This window comes from Bactrocera neohumeralis, chromosome 2 (assembly GCF_024586455.1).
Source record: "Bactrocera neohumeralis isolate Rockhampton chromosome 2, APGP_CSIRO_Bneo_wtdbg2-racon-allhic-juicebox.fasta_v2, whole genome shotgun sequence".
Taxonomy (NCBI): Eukaryota; Metazoa; Arthropoda; class Insecta; order Diptera; family Tephritidae; genus Bactrocera; species Bactrocera neohumeralis.
In genome coordinates, this window is record NC_065919.1 from 3,906,294 (window position 1) to 3,921,786 (window position 15,493).

The 15,493-nt window shown below is 35.1% G+C and overlaps 5 protein-coding genes across 9 annotated transcripts in view; 3 read left to right on the top strand and 2 right to left on the bottom strand.

Annotated features, from left to right (window-relative positions):
- Window positions 1-5,832, bottom strand: part of LOC126751158 (protein roadkill) — a 178,285-nt gene extending 172,453 nt beyond the window's left edge. For both annotated transcript variants that reach the window (XM_050461199.1, XM_050461198.1), the window contains exon 1: window positions 5,172-5,832. The gene's annotated coding sequence lies outside the window, so the exon portion shown is untranslated. The remainder of the gene's footprint in view (window positions 1-5,171) is intronic.
- On the top strand, window positions 1,234-3,965 carry LOC126751164 (probable cytochrome P450 6d5). The gene is made up of 6 exons (XM_050461210.1): window positions 1,234-1,809; window positions 1,944-2,096; window positions 2,809-3,008; window positions 3,081-3,314; window positions 3,375-3,617; window positions 3,690-3,965. Exons 1-6 carry the CDS (start codon window positions 1,280-1,282, stop codon window positions 3,863-3,865), a joined length of 1,536 nt encoding a protein of 511 aa, XP_050317167.1. The 5' UTR covers window positions 1,234-1,279; the 3' UTR covers window positions 3,866-3,965.
- A 403-nt stretch (window positions 5,833-6,235) lies between the features above and the next one.
- Window positions 6,236-8,482, top strand: LOC126751171 (dnaJ homolog subfamily B member 12). The gene is made up of 7 exons (XM_050461218.1): window positions 6,236-6,353; window positions 6,413-6,744; window positions 6,813-7,008; window positions 7,072-7,462; window positions 7,525-7,640; window positions 7,782-7,945; window positions 8,015-8,482. The coding sequence occupies exons 2-7, from the start codon at window positions 6,612-6,614 to the stop codon at window positions 8,125-8,127; spliced, it is 1,113 nt and encodes a 370-aa protein (XP_050317175.1). The 5' UTR covers window positions 6,236-6,353; window positions 6,413-6,611; the 3' UTR covers window positions 8,128-8,482.
- A 76-nt stretch (window positions 8,483-8,558) lies between these two features.
- On the bottom strand, window positions 8,559-9,228 carry LOC126751180 (huntingtin-interacting protein K). Its single transcript, XM_050461226.1, has 3 exons — window positions 8,989-9,228; window positions 8,818-8,925; window positions 8,559-8,753 (listed from the first exon to the last, which is right to left on the bottom strand). Exons 1-3 carry the CDS (start codon window positions 9,136-9,138, stop codon window positions 8,655-8,657), a joined length of 357 nt encoding a protein of 118 aa, XP_050317183.1. The 5' UTR covers window positions 9,139-9,228; the 3' UTR covers window positions 8,559-8,654.
- A 773-nt stretch (window positions 9,229-10,001) lies between these two features.
- On the top strand, window positions 10,002-15,077 carry LOC126751163 (heterogeneous nuclear ribonucleoprotein H3). Of its 4 annotated transcripts, none has more exons than XM_050461207.1 (8): window positions 10,002-10,131; window positions 10,550-11,003; window positions 11,068-11,199; window positions 11,786-11,930; window positions 12,976-13,121; window positions 13,196-13,348; window positions 13,409-13,881; window positions 13,941-15,077. In XM_050461207.1, the coding sequence occupies exons 2-8, from the start codon at window positions 10,568-10,570 to the stop codon at window positions 14,166-14,168; spliced, it is 1,713 nt and encodes a 570-aa protein (XP_050317164.1). In that variant the 5' UTR covers window positions 10,002-10,131; window positions 10,550-10,567; the 3' UTR covers window positions 14,169-15,077. The 4 variants fall into 4 exon arrangements, with proteins under 4 accessions (XP_050317164.1, XP_050317166.1, XP_050317163.1 ...); XM_050461209.1 differs by having other exon boundaries at window positions 13,319-13,348; XM_050461206.1 differs by having other exon boundaries at window positions 13,196-13,881.
- The last annotated feature ends 416 nt before the right edge of the window (window positions 15,078-15,493 follow it).

The window sequence follows — 15,493 nt, forward strand, 5'->3', positions numbered from 1 at the left end:
TTAATGTGGCCACTGAACATCAGCTGATTTATGATCATGTACTCAAAAAGTTTTCGTTGTTGAAACGTTTGTAGGTTTGAAAACTTTTGAATTTTTTATCGTTAATGCGATCATTCCTCCGCGCAGTGTTGTTTTTTGGCGTTTTAGCATGGAATATTAACGATGTTTTTAAGGAGCTCATCTAATGTGAAATTAAAAACATAAAAACACAACGTAAAACATATTTCAGTGGCTTCTACCTTTGAAAATAAAACAAAAGTAAATATTAAATCGATATCACAAACAGTTTTTGAATGACAGCCTTCTAAAGTCTAGCAGCTTAGTTCAAATATTTTTAAACGCGCTTTTCTCAAAATTATATTTTTCAAATTTGCTTAAGGGGTTACATGGGTTTGCGGGTTTCAAAGAAAGTTTTTTTTTTATTGTCTTATTAAATTCTACAACACCTCTAGAATATTGTCCTAAGTTTTCAAGTTGATCCGAGTAATAGTTTCGGAGATACAGCCTTGAGAACGTGTGCACTCGGGGCTAGCTAGGCTAAGTGCGCTATCTTTAAATGCGTTTTTCTCGAAACTTTTTGAAGACGGTTGGCAAGATTTCTTGAGAACTTCTCAACCGATCTTCATGAAATTTTGAACAGGTCTTTGAGATAAAATTCTTAAAGACTTGGACGAATAATTTTTTTTCGATTACAACTATTTGAAAAAACAAAATTTCGCGAAATTTTCACTCAAATTTTAATTTTTTTTATAAAAATGTCTGCTAAAAATTCAATTTTCAGTTTTTTTTTTCCTTCGTCCAAGTGCGAAGTTAAGGTTTTAACTAAAACATGTATTTTTTCATGAGATGATCCTCTAAGGAGTTATCCTGCCAAAGCTGGAGCATCTTTTTCCGAGGAGTCACCGGAAATGGCGTCGCAATGACCGAGTTTAAATTATTTTTTCTAATTCTAATAAAAGTTTAATTTTTTATATGAGAAAAAAAATGTTGAAAAAATTGTGTTTTTTACCCGAGGAAGCCCATGTAACCCCTTAAGACCTTATGCGCATCTAAGAACATTCGTTCTATTAAGAACTCAATTTGAAACGCTTTAAACTACAACCAAGACTGTAATATAGGAATACCGCTACTTAATATATGTATGTATACAGATATGTACAAAGAGATTAAAGTATTTCCTTATCAACAGCTATAAAAGGAAGCAACAAAATGTTATAATTTCAGTGCCCTCATCGCGTTTTACATTAGCTGTTGCGGCAAATTTGTTTTGTATCGAAAAATGTTTTTATTACTGCTAATAGCCGTTTGTACACTCTCGTTTTTTTACGTTAAATGGATTTACACATTTTGGAAACGCAAAGGCTTTCCTTACCTTGAGCCAAAAATACCATTCGCAGTGTTAGATCCAGTCTTTAAACGTGAAGCAGCATTGGGCACTGCTATTTTCGATGTTTATCGCAGAACAAAGGATAAAGTGTTGGGCATCTATTTAATTACGCGACCCGTTTTGTTAATACGCGATGCGCAATTGGCGAGAGATATATTGACGAAACATTTCGAAAGTTTTCACGATCGTGGCATACATGTAGATGATGAAGATGATCCGCAATTGAGTGGTGGCTTGTTCAATCTTAAAGGACAGAAGTGGAAGAGTTTGCGAGTGACAATGACACCGTTATTTACGTCGGGAAAATTAAAGGCTATGTTTGAAACGGTCGAGGAAGTGGGTGATAGAATGGTCAACTATGTGAATGCGCAGCTACCTGACGTTGGCTCAAAAGAATTGGAATTGCGACATGTCATGAGCACGTGAGTTTACAAATTGTAATTTTGAGCATGTGCTTCAACATTTCGTTAGTTTTGAAGTGTGAACGTCACCTTGCACTAATACAGTTCGAAAAAGAGCAGTAATGCATTTTCACTTTAATATACTCATTTTTCAGCTTTGCTATAGACATCATTGCTTCGGTGTTTCTGGGTTTAGAGGTAAACAGCTTTGAAGAACCAAATAATCCCATATTGAAAATAAGAGACAAATTGAACGAGCCAACGTTCGGCAGTGTGGTGCGCGGTACAGTTCAATTGCTATTTCCCAGGTGAGAATTTTTCCTCAATTAATATAGATTTTTTAATATTAAAATATTTATTTTAAACGGGAATTAATTTATAACATAATGTGCAAAGTGTCATGCTATCAGTTAAGTAGTAAATTATTTCATTAAGGCGATTTTAACTTGGCGCACTTAAATACAAGTAGCGGAGATAAGATTTTGTTTATTATTGTTTTCATTTCTGAGACTTGTAGTAGGTGATAGAGTGCACTTTGTCTACCAGAAAAATGGTTTTATTTTATTGGCGATGAAGATCAGTTAATGTGCTATGAGCAAAAAATAGTAAGAGTTTGTTTATAATTTTAAAAATCGTGATTTATTCTTTTAAATCTCTGTCGTACCTCTCAAAGTAATCCATCTTGGGCCCCAATACACTCGTGCCAACGTTTTTTCCAATTCTCGGAACAGTTGTTAAAGTCCTGGTCATGAAAGCATTGTTTCACAGACGTTAGGCCAACAACTGAGTAATCTTAGAAACACTCGTGCTTTCACGTCATCTATCAATATGGTTTTCACTGATCCTTCCGATATTCCAAGGATGGCAGTAATATATCCGACTGTTAATCGTCGATTCTCAAGCACCAATTACTTTATTTTATTGACGTGCTGATCGTCAATTGATGTTGATATTCTTATAAAATTGAAATTTTTACAACTTATAAATTGTTTTTTTTTTTTTTTATGTCACTAACCATAGTTTGGAAAAGCTCTTCATACGTTTGGGTTGGCGCGAAAAGGCACCCGAAATGATGAGAGAAATTGCTAAGCGGACTATAGAAATGCGCGAGGAGCAGAATATTACACGAAAAGATATGCTTCAACTTCTCATGCAACTGCGCAATAAAGGTCAAGTCAACGACAATGATAACGATTGGTCTGCTAAAGCGACTGACAAAGGTACATAAATACATGTTTTATTTACTGAGGCTAGCCATACTGTATTTGCGCACTCGCCTTCTATATTTACAGATGCAGCGAAGCACATGTCAATTGAAACCATTGCGTCCAATTTGTTGCTTTTCTATGCGGCTGGCTATGAAACAACGGCGGCCACCATTTCGTTCACCGCCTTTGAATTAGCGCAATATCCAGAAGCGCTGGAAAAGGCACAGCGTGACGTGAGAGATGCGATTGAAAGGCATGACAATAAGTTTACTTACGAATCGGTACAGGATATGAAATATCTAGATCTCTGCATAACGGGTTAGATTTAATTAAAGATTTTTGAAGACATTTTAAGTAATTATAGTGAATTTTTTGTAGAATCTACACGCAAATACCCTGGACTGCCGATTCTCAATCGGCAGTGCACGAAGGACTATCAACTACCTGATAGTGATTTGGTAATCAAAAATGGTACACCAGTTATTATTCCGTTATTGGGTTTTCATCGTGATGAAAAATATTTCCCGGACGCTATGCGTTGGGATCCAGATCGGATTTTAAATAAACATTACGATCCCGTCGCTTTTATGCCATTCGGCGAAGGACCCAGACATTGCATCGGTAATTCAATAGTTTTTTCACGGGTCTATGAATTTTTTATTTAATAAAATAATACTTGCATACTTTAAACAGCACAACGTATGGGCAGGGTTAATGCAAAAGTCGCCTTGGCGAAGTTGTTGCTCAACTTTAATATCGAATTAAATCCTGTGCGAAAGGAAATCGAAATCGCTAACTTTGGTATTCCAATTATGGCCAAAGGCGGCATAAATGTACGATTATCGAAGCGAAATAGAGATACACAATGAGAATATATTTAATTTGCTTGAGATTGGTTTAACATATTTAATATCTTAAAAGACTATACAAAAAATTATAATAAATAAATTTGATAATATAAAATGATAATTGTGGTAGTAAATTATAATAAATCTGAAGGAAAAATTTGAGACTGATGTGCTAAGAGGTCTGTAGGATATTTGAGTTCAATCCCTACACCCCTTGACTGCAATACAAAAAATAATAGGTATTAGAACATTTTTACTATCATTTTTGTTTTTAGCAACTCAGAATTAGAATGAAACAGTCTTTAACCTCACAGTCGCAAATTGACTGTAAATTAGAGTAAGCACTGATGTGAAACGGTGTGGTAAAACTATTTGGCTGATTGCTAGCAAAAGTGAAATCACGCGTAAAGTGGCACCTGTGTCAATATAAATTGAAGAAAAATAATCAAGTTCTAGAGAGAATTCATAACGCCTTAAGAACAGCATTAATATCTAAGGAATAGTAGAGCACCGAAGCTATAATACCCTACACATGTGCATTTCTTTTGGCAGAAAAGAGTATAAAAAGTGTAGTGGTAGTAGTAGTAGTAGTAGTGGTCCGACTTGAAAAATTTCTTCGTAGATTGTACCGATGCCGACGTAAAATCAGAAAGTTTTTTATACAAGGACGAGATGTTGATCAACCAATTTGTATGACTATAGTGGTCCGATCTGTAGCATTTCTTCGGATATTATACCGTTGTATTGGACAATAATCTATGCGAAATATACCAAACCCACGATAACTTCCGTAGAATTAAATACACACATCTGAAGGCTTTTTTGAAGATTGTTTTGGACAACAATCTATGCGAAATACACCATACCCATGTTAACTTCCGTACTATGAAACACACAATAATTGGCTTCACTTCAGACATCACTGATGATTGTCTATTTATGTTATTGAATGCGAATGGAATGCACCTTAAAAATCGATAAATATAAGTTGGTTAATCGACAAAGAAAAACAGCTGTTTCCATGCAAATTTTGATTCACAACACAAATATGAATTATTTGCCAAACGTAAATACTTAAATAAGTATGTATGTGCTAATTCGAAATCATTAACTTATATTTTAATACTTGAGCTATTTCACACACCTCACGCCCATTTAAGTAACCGTATGAATAAGCTTACACCGGCATATCGCTAGGAGGTATGCAGCAAACTTTCAAAAGTTCAGTTAAATAGTGTGGTCTGCTTGCATATATTATATACTTTTAGCAAACGTTTGGATCGAAAATATGATCATAAGAACAAAAATACAAATGAGTTTTACTTACCTTATCACGAAGATTGTTCAATTTATTGCAATGATTTTCCTCGCTATTGCAAACGCACTCAATACAAACACAAACACTTTTTTCGCTGCGACGACGATTTAGTTAACTTTACCGGCGCTCTTACGTGTGTTAAAGCGAGATGACTGCTGGTGGTTGCATTTGTTTGTTTTTATTTTCATAAGCTATACAACAGAACCGTCAAAATAATTCTTATGCAAAATGTAGACATTTAATAATGATCATCCAATTCAACTGTAAATGGACACGTTTTTATGCAAGAACATTTAGTATATTTCTCACTGAAACAAAAACTATTCGCACCAAGTCAAATATATACGATATGGTTAGAATCGTACGAGATATTCAATTGCAATTAACAGCTAACAGCGACGTCAACACCGACAGCGACGCGACGACGGATACACAGACGGCCTTTGCAACTATGACTATGAAGACGAGCTACCAATCGAGTGCACTTTTTCACAACACGTTTATGGTCTCAAATAATATTAACTGCACTTGCACTGTGTCAAAATATTGAAATTCTATTGATTTTGTTAGATTTGTGAGTATTTTACGCGCATATATACGCAAAATTTCACCAGAAAGTCGCTATTTTCGCGGACGCAACGAAACGAGACGACGTCGATAGGAAAGTTCGCCCAGAGCTGCCAAATTTTGTAACACATGTAAAACCAACATGCCAACAAATAATGACAATGACTTTAAAAATAATCGATAAGAAGTATTTATCGCTCTGATTGGAAAGAAATTAACAAATTTTTTCCACATAAACGAAATAAAACTCAAAAGTAGAATTTTCATAAAATCATCCGAAGATGCTAGATTTAGAAATTATCACATAAAGGCCACTAATATTTATTTCGTTAATTACAACAATAGTGAATGTCAATTAAAATTAATATGGTTAATAAATTCCCTAACTACTGCTTAACTAAGTAGCTAATTTATTATTGCTAATGGATTTTCTGGTATACTTACCATTTTTCATATAAATTTGTTAATGTTATTTAAACTGTTGTAATGTTTGAAAGAAATAAATCAACCCTGTAAACGATGAGAAGAAGTTGAGTAAAAGAAAATGTTAAAACTGATGTGTAGGTAAAAGAAAATTTTCATAGACACGGTCAAGGGAATCTAGAAAAAGGAAAATTTTTACAGGTATGAAGATAAAAATTCAACATAAAGACGGGTTAGCTAATATCATTTTACGTACACAGATAGAAAATAAAAGTGCGAGTGAGCCTTTAGGATTGTTTAAAGATCTCAATCCTAGCCCTTCGGTTTCTGCCAGAACTTCGTTGCATCTCGGATACCACTCGTCACTTGTTGTGGGGTGCTGATTTAAAGTTTAGTAATATTAGACTATAATTGCAAGTTAATCAAACATCACCAGATAGAAACAGGTGTACAACTAAAATGGATGGCAATAAAGATGAAGCGCATCGCTGCATTGACATAGCGGTGCAAGCCTTTGCCGAGGGTAAAATGGAAAAAGCAGAAAAATTCTTGCTGAAAGCGGAAAAACTATTCCCTACAGAACGTGCTAAAGGTGAAAAAATACAAAAACAAATCTGCAATTTTGATTGTTAATAACAATTACGTTTTTAATTACCTTAGAACTCTTGTCCAAAGTAAAGGCTGGCGCAACTACTGGGGGAAACAGAAGTAGTACCAGTGGAAACGTAAATGGCTCGCCACATCGTAACGGTGCGTCTAATGGTAATGGTCCACGTAAACGCAAGAACTCTGACTCACGTCATGTGGAGCCTGAATATACGAAAGAGCAATTAGAGGCCGTGCGAAAAGTTAAAGGGTGAGTCTTGATTTTTATAAAGTATGTTGTGAATTTAAACTAATAATTGTAAAATTATTTCAGTTGTCGGGATTATTATGAAATACTAAGTATTACCAAAGAAGCAACGGATTCCGAAATTAAAAAGTCATATAAAAAGCTGGCCTTACTACTCCATCCTGACAAAAATAAAGCACCCGGCGCTTCTGATGCTTTCAAAGCAGTTGGAAATGCTGCAGCTATTCTCACGGACGCTGAAAAACGTAAACAATATGATTTGTATGGTATTAATGAGACACACTCCAGTGGTCACGGTGTACGCAGAGACAATTACGAATATGCTTATGCGCGTGGTTTCCAGGCTGAGGTTAGCCCGGAAGATCTATTCAATATGTTCTTCGGTGGAGGTTTCGCCCAACAGAATGTTTACATGCGTCAACAGCGTCGTAGACAGCAGCATCGCGATGATGGCGAAGTAAGTGTGAATTTTGATTGCGAACATGAAACTTTATTTATCTTTTTATGCACTGCTAACAGAATCAATCAAACTCTTCGGCGCTAATCAACTTTTTGCCTATACTGTTATTGATCGCATTATCGATGGTATCCTCATTTTTCATATCGGACCCTATTTATAGTTTGTCGCCATCACAGTGAGTAAAAAAGATAGACAAAAATATAAACACATATTTATTTATGCATACACAATTCAAAAAAGACAAAAATATGAACACATATTTATTTATGCATGCACAATTCAAAAATAGTTTATAAAATAAATTTATTTTGCGTAGCAAATATGCTGTGAAACGTGAGACAAACCGTCTGAAAGTACCCTACTATGTTAAGAACAACTTCCATTCTGAATATCAGGGATCTGTTGGGCGTTTGGAAGAGTCGGTGGAGGAAGACTATATAGATCACCTAAAGTATTCTTGTAGTCGCGAACGCAACTACCGTAAGTCATTGCATCTTAATCCTAATATGTGAATTATGTCAAAATTGTTTTACCTTTTTGTTTTTTCAGGTGATTCTATGTTGGCCAAGGCTCGTTCATTTGGCGATCGCGATCTCTTCCGCAAAGCGCAAAATATTAATATGCCTTCTTGTGACAACCTACAAAATTATTTAAATACGTAGTTTATTTTAACTGCTTAAACGGTGGATTGTCTTTGTTGTTTTAATTTCGTTATTTAAAAAAATTTTACCCAAAAATACAAAGCACGTAAGCTCATAAAAATTTAACTATAATATTCTACGAAGATAACGATGATATATTTACAAAGAAATATGTAATTACAAACACTCTAAACGATTTTTAAGCTAATATTGCGGTATTTTTGGTTTTCATATCCATATGTAGGTGTTAAAGCATACATGCATATAAATATATAGTATAATAAAATTATAAATTCGCTACTATGTATGAAGTGGCAAATATAATTGATTTCAAAATAAAAGCGGAAATAAAAAAAAAGCTTGTTATTATTTCCTATATGGTGTGTGTTCTTGTCATGGACATTTAAAGGTGGGATTATTCAACACAAGTGAAAATGTGCTTAGAAAAAATATATTCTTAGCATGACATTTTATTTTTTCATCTAGTTTTTACAAAATATTAATAGTACGGACAATTGTTTTCATTTGTTTTATCAGCCGGAAGGATATTAGTTAGCGATTATTGCCTCTAACGCCGCAACTACATCACCGCTTTGTTCACGCAGTACTTTCTCTGCTTGGGAGCGTGATATTAACATTTCATTCATCTATAAGAAAATTAAATTAAAGAATAATAACATTCGAACATCTGCGCCTTGCATGTCGACTCACAATCAGTTCAATGTCCTCTTTTTTGACATGCACTTTTAGCAGCTCCATCTCTTTGGCCACCTTACGCTCATCTTCCTTGCTTCGTTTGTTTCCGATTTGCTCTACTGCCTATTATTATCAAATGTCAATATAATCACAAATTTTGTTAGCAAATTATTGCTGTCCACTCACACTGGATATGTGCGCTGCCGAAATTTCCTTCTCCTCCGCATAATCTGTAACGCGTTCTAAATCGGCTGCACCACCGTCATGACGAGTTTGTTTCTTTTGCTTTTTGTCCTGCACCTCCTCCTCGGTGCCATTAATTTCAGTTTCAGACATTATCGATGTAAATTTTATTAAACTAATTTGATATATATTTCTTTACTGTAAAATGTGCGAAATTGTTAAAGGAATCACAGCAGAAAAGGAAGGTAGAAATGTCATCGCGGTGTTTAGTGAGCATAAGAAAAACTTGTAGACTTCCCGATGATGTTTTATCGATATTTTGAAAGTATGCCTTGAGAGACAAAAATTTTTCGATATTGAGGGTATACATTATTTTAAGATTTAATTTTTGAACACATTAGGGGTATTCTCTTGCTCTTGCAAAACCCGGTGCACGGCGCAAGAATTGCAGATTTACAACGGCACAACAACAAACACACGCAGAAAAATATTTGCAAGGGCTGTAAAATATGTCAGACCAAAACCTATGTATATTTGCGTGCAATGTCACGCAAAAATATAATTGCAACCCTGTTGTAGTTGCCATTTTACATAAAGACGTATTACGTCGTTAAATTGTTGAGGAAGATAAGTTTTAAATGGATTTTATTATTTCTATTTAAATTTTAAAGATTTGTTACAGTTTTTTTTTCTTAAAAATGTATTCAGAAGGTGCGCCAATTCACAATAGCCATGCTTAATAGTCATTCCCAACAAACTGACCGAATTAGCCATTCATATACCACTAGATTCTGCAATGGGTGCTCTCGTGCTCTTGTATATTTCGGTATAGTATTTTTGCAATCTGCAATCTTGCAAGAGCAAGAGAATACCCCTATTGTCGAAATATTACCATATATATTTATTTATTGGCTAGCAAGTGGCAACTTATTTTTTTTTTTTTGCAAAAAATGGCAGCATTGACAAGGTTTTTTTGATAGTTGGAGACTTTTTTGGTATCTCTTTAAGCATCGCTTCATTCACTTCATTCGCTTCGGAAAAGTTTTTGTGAATTCTAGTGTGCTACTGCTGAATTTTTTATATCATAAAAGAAATTTAAATATACTTCAAATACAGTATATTTTTGCAAAAACTAGTAAATAAAAGGTTTGTATTACTCGCTAAAGTAAATTGACTTTTATATATTACGTATAATACGAGAAAACGCAATGGAAAAATTTTGCAAATTCTTCCGCCGAATTTTTTTTCCACAAGCTGTCGTTTCAAGATGGCGGCTTTGTAACACACCGTTGTGATAAATACGTGAAATTTGCAAAAAGAAAAACATGATATATTTTAATAGATTTTTCCTTTTTTTTAATAAAATAACAATTTGAATTTTTTAATATTTGTACAAATTTCAATATTGAAGTGTTGGCGTCGTGTTGCGTGAATGTAGTGGTGGTGGAACACCACCGGCGAGTAATATCGATTTCTTTTACCAAAAGATTCTAAACTAAAACCTCTTGATATACAGCAAAATTACTGATTTAAAATTGAATAATCAACAATATTTGTTTTATAGTTAAATTCACTTAAAAAAATGGCAACTGACGCACAAACCAACAACGAGGATTACTCGCAAGATTACGGAGATGATGACAACAGCCAAGAATATGATAACGATCAACAAGAAGGTGATGAATATGATGATCAAGATGAAAATGATGATGACAATGAGCAAAGTCAGGATCAGACCAGTATTGGTGGTGATGGTAGCGGTGGCGGTAATAACAGTAACTCTTCAGGTCCAAAATACATACGTTTAAGAGGGCTACCATGGTCGGCAACTCATAAAGAAATCTTAAATTTTCTAAAGAATGTAAATGTCGTTAATGCTTCGAAGGGCATACATCTTATCACCAGCCGTTGGGATGGCAAAAATACCGGCGAAGCATATGTTGAGGTACAAAGTCAAGATGATGTTGAAGAAGCGCGAAAACTAAACAAAGGCTTAATGGGGCATCGTTACATTGAAGGTGAGCTAATAAAATGAAATTATACGTTTTTCTATAGTTTTACACGATACTATATAATTCTCAGTATTCACCGCTAACCCCAAAGAAGCAAAAGAAGCCATGCGTAAAACTGGCAGTCATGGCATGTCATATGTTGTTAAATTACGCGGTCTGCCATATGCGGTCACTGAGCAGCAAGTCGAAGAATTCTTTAGTGGTGAGTAAAAATTTCTAAGTTATTTTTACGTTATAGTGTTAAATATTGAATTGTTGAAGTTGTTTTTTTTTTTTTTTTGGAAATACATGATATACTTATTATTTGTTATAAATATGGTATCCACCATTTAATAAATCAATTGTTTGGGATGTTTAAAATATTATCTCCAACATTAACATAAGTCCTTGTACGTAAATGTAGGTGCAAGCAATTTTGCAACTCTACATGTATTTATAATTTTCTTTTAGCAACAACATAGTTTTGTTTAATATTAGCTAAGTAAATTCGTCAAAATGCATTTACAAAAAATATATTCTAGTTAGATCACTTATTTTAGTTTGGGCAGAAGCGGATTTCAATATTCGTTTATCTCCATTTCAAACCACAAAAATATATATGTATGTATATACAATCAAACTTGGAACCACTACCACCATTCCAAATAGCAAAAAAACTGCGTTACAACATTTGCCGCAATAATGATGATTTTTATAAAGTTTCTCATAGAAAAAAAAAAAAAAATACAACAAATTTATGCATTGAATTGAAAGAATTCTTAATATTTGGTTGTTATCGTCATGGGCAGGGTTGGAAATCAAACCGGATCGGGAGGGGATACTTTTTGTTATGGACAAAAGGGGTCGTGCAACTGGGGAAGCTTTTGTTCAGTTCGAAAGCCAGGATGACACTGAACAAGCCTTGGGACGTAATCGGGAAAAGATTGGGCACAGGTGGGTTGTCACTCTAATTTTCATTGTCTCAAATAATAAACAACATACTTCTCTATTAAATAATACAATAAATATGTACAATATACATTTGCCTTTTTTATAGGATATTTTTGCTCTGCAAATTGTTTGATAAGAAGATGTGAGAAACTTCCAAGTGCAACACGAAAAAGTTGTGTTTTTATAATTTCGAAAGTTTAAGTAACTTGACGTTTTGAAGTGAATATTTTCAAGTTATTTTTCTATATTAAATGTAAATTATCTTCATTTCTGAAATTGTTTCTCTTGTTGTTTATATTTATATATATTAAATGTAATATTTTCTCAGTTATTTTTTAGCTGAATGTTTATGACATGGTCTCTGCTTTTATAACCTTTTGAATACTTACTAATTATTTTACCACAAAATTATATTTTCATATACTCCATTTAGTAAAAAAATATGTTTTTCGTACTTAACGAATTTATTTGCACTGCAATTGTCAGTTCTTTTGTTAATTCAACTCTCGCAGGAAGGTTCCAATAAACGTCACTCATTTCGCCTCGATTATCGATTACACAAACGAGAGGGAGTAATCGAAATCATAACAAAAAATAATAACACAATAATATTTTTAGATACTATATTTTTTAAATGTAATTTCGATGCAATACTAAACTTTTATTTGAAATTCAAATCGCTTGGGCTACGGTTGTGGGTGGGGTCTTGGTTGGGTCCATATCCACATAAACACACTCAAAAAAGAAAAACCAAACGCGCCTCAGTAATTTAACATGGTCTTCTTTAAAATGCAGCTGCTGCTGATAATTTATATGAATGAATGAATAATGAATTCTAATTTCAGTTGACAACTTGCACATTTAAAACAATTTTAGGTGCTTCAAATCCTTTAAAATATGTACAATTTTACATCAATTGCCACAAACTCGAGCAAAATAGTGAAAAATACAGAAAACTAAAAAATAACAGTAAAACGGGGTGTCACTACAAATAACTGTATTTCTGTTTACATTTTCAATGTTTCCTCAACTTTTCTTCATCCCGCAGGTATATTGAAATCTTCCGTAGCTCACTGGCTGAGCTGAAACGCGCTGCCAAAGGCAATGGACGCAGTGGTCCATATGACTTGAAGGATCGTGGCGGTAATCGCGGCAATGATTACGGCGGCGGACGCAACATGCGTGGCGGCAATGGTAAGTATGCGTGCTTTAAACTGAAACAACCTTAAACTCACTAAGTGTTCACTTTTTTTTTTGGCGCCCCACAGATTGGGGTAACAATGGCGCTCCATTCGGTGTTGGCGCCAACAACACACTTGGCTTTAATAATTTACCCAACTTCACTAACTCGGGTAACTTTGGCAATAACTTTGGACCGAATGGCAATGGAGGTGGCAGTGGCGGTGGAATGGGTGGTTTTGGTAATGGCAATAATGGCGGCGGTTTCGGTGGTTTTGGCAATAACGGTAATTTTGGCTCAGGCAACGGCAACAATGGTAACTTCGGCAACGGCAACGGCGGCTTTGGTGGCAATAATCGTTTCAACAACAGCGGCGGCAATTTCGGCAATGATTTCGGTGATTTCGGCAACTTTGGCAATAACCGAAATTTCAGTAATGGCGGCAATTTCGGTAATGACTTCCCAGTCGGCAATAACCGCAATGGTGGCATGGGCATCGGATCGAACAATGGCGGTGGCGGCGGCGGCGGCGGCGGCGGTGGTGGTAACTTTGGCAATTTCAGCAGCTTTGGTAATTTCGGTAGTAACGGCGGTGGTGGCAGTTCCGGTGGCTCCGGTAATGGCAATATGGGCGGTGGATTTAACGGTGGCAACGCTATGATCGGCGGTGGCGGTAATTTCGGTCCAATCGGCGGTGGTCGCAATGACAATGAGTACTTCACCATCCATATGCGCGGACTGCCATATCAGTCGTTTGAAAATGCTATCTTCAAGGTGGGTGTGTCACCAACGATTTAATTAAACTCAAATATTAAATTGAATTATTTTTGCAGTTCTTCGACCCAATACGCCCAGCCAATGTGCGTGTTAATTTCAATAAAAGTGGCTTGCACAGTGGCACCGCCGATGTCTTCTTCGAGACGTACGAGGATGCTCAACTAGCTATGAAGCGCCACCGCGACCAAATGGGTTCACGTTACATAGAGCTTTTCTTCGATGGCAAAACCAAAGCTGGCAATGCAAAGTCTGGTGGCGGAGGCAATTTTCAACGCCGCATCTAAAGGAAGCAATGCAAATGTGGATTGGGAGTTGGTACTAAGGCATTTTCACGTTTTACGAAATGTAAAAGTGTGCTTTTTTTTAAATCAAGTCAACACAACCCAGTTTCAAGGGGAAGGAAAAGAAAATTACTAAATTAGTTTTCGAAACAAATACGCAATTTTTCATCGCTCATCTACGTAATCACCGCAATGGTACTACAAGTGGTCGTGTAACCGTTAACACAGTTACTACTACATTAACCTTTAATTTGTAATTTGTTTATGCTGTAAGTCAATTCAAAAACATGGAAACTACCTAACCTAACCATACATTACAATAATAAAAAAATACATTTAAGTTTTATTTTATATTCTGTGAAAGAAGCAAACTTAATGTTTACATATATATTGAAACTTAACTTACATACTATGTATACACTTAACTGTAAAATTAACATGCACATCACACAACGTGAGGGATTATGATGCGCATCTAACTCATTTTTATTGAATTAATTTTAATTCGCTTAAATTATATACTTTGTCGGGTGTTCTATTGGAAACTCGGCCTTTACCGTTCTTTTTTTTTCAAGCCTATACTTAATTTGCTAATACTGGCGTCCTAAAATTGTTAATTTTTAACGTAATATAAATTCCATTTACTTAAGCACTGTGTTAGGAAAATACCGTTTTTTTTTATAAACGTGGCAGCATTAATTAAGTTATCACCTAAAGTATTACTGAATATTGTTGTGTCAGTAAAAAATATACGCAGATTTCGGAAGAAGAATATGCTAAAAATGCTGCATAACAGTTTTGATTTAATGAAACAATTGAAAGAAGTCATGTAAACAGCAGAAGATTTGTGCGCATGCGCATAACTCATTTCCTGAATAAAGAACAATTTTTACCTCTTTAGGAGGCAAAGTACTTACGTATGTATGAATTTTGTTTTTCTAACGGATATCCGTTTGTAATTTGTGATGAATTTGCCGACTGAAACTTCACTCAGAGAACATGAAAAAAAATTTATGTTCTCTGGTTGAATTGCCTTTCGCAAGCAATCGGTCATAACAAATAGTTGGCTCGCGCCGTGTATGTGTGTGTAAATATGGTGAATCACAAAGCGCTACAGCTGTGCATACTTTTAGGCGCATGCGAGCTGTTGGCCGCTAAATTTCACATTTTTGTTGTGGTATTTGAGAGACGAATATGGTAGAATATGTTGTGATTCTAGCGGTGGAAAATAATTTGGAGGAGTGCCGCCGAGTGGTCAGATTTTGATCGGTTGAATATTTGCGTTCGTTCTGGTTACTTAAACCCGAGTGTCGAGGGAACGGTGATAG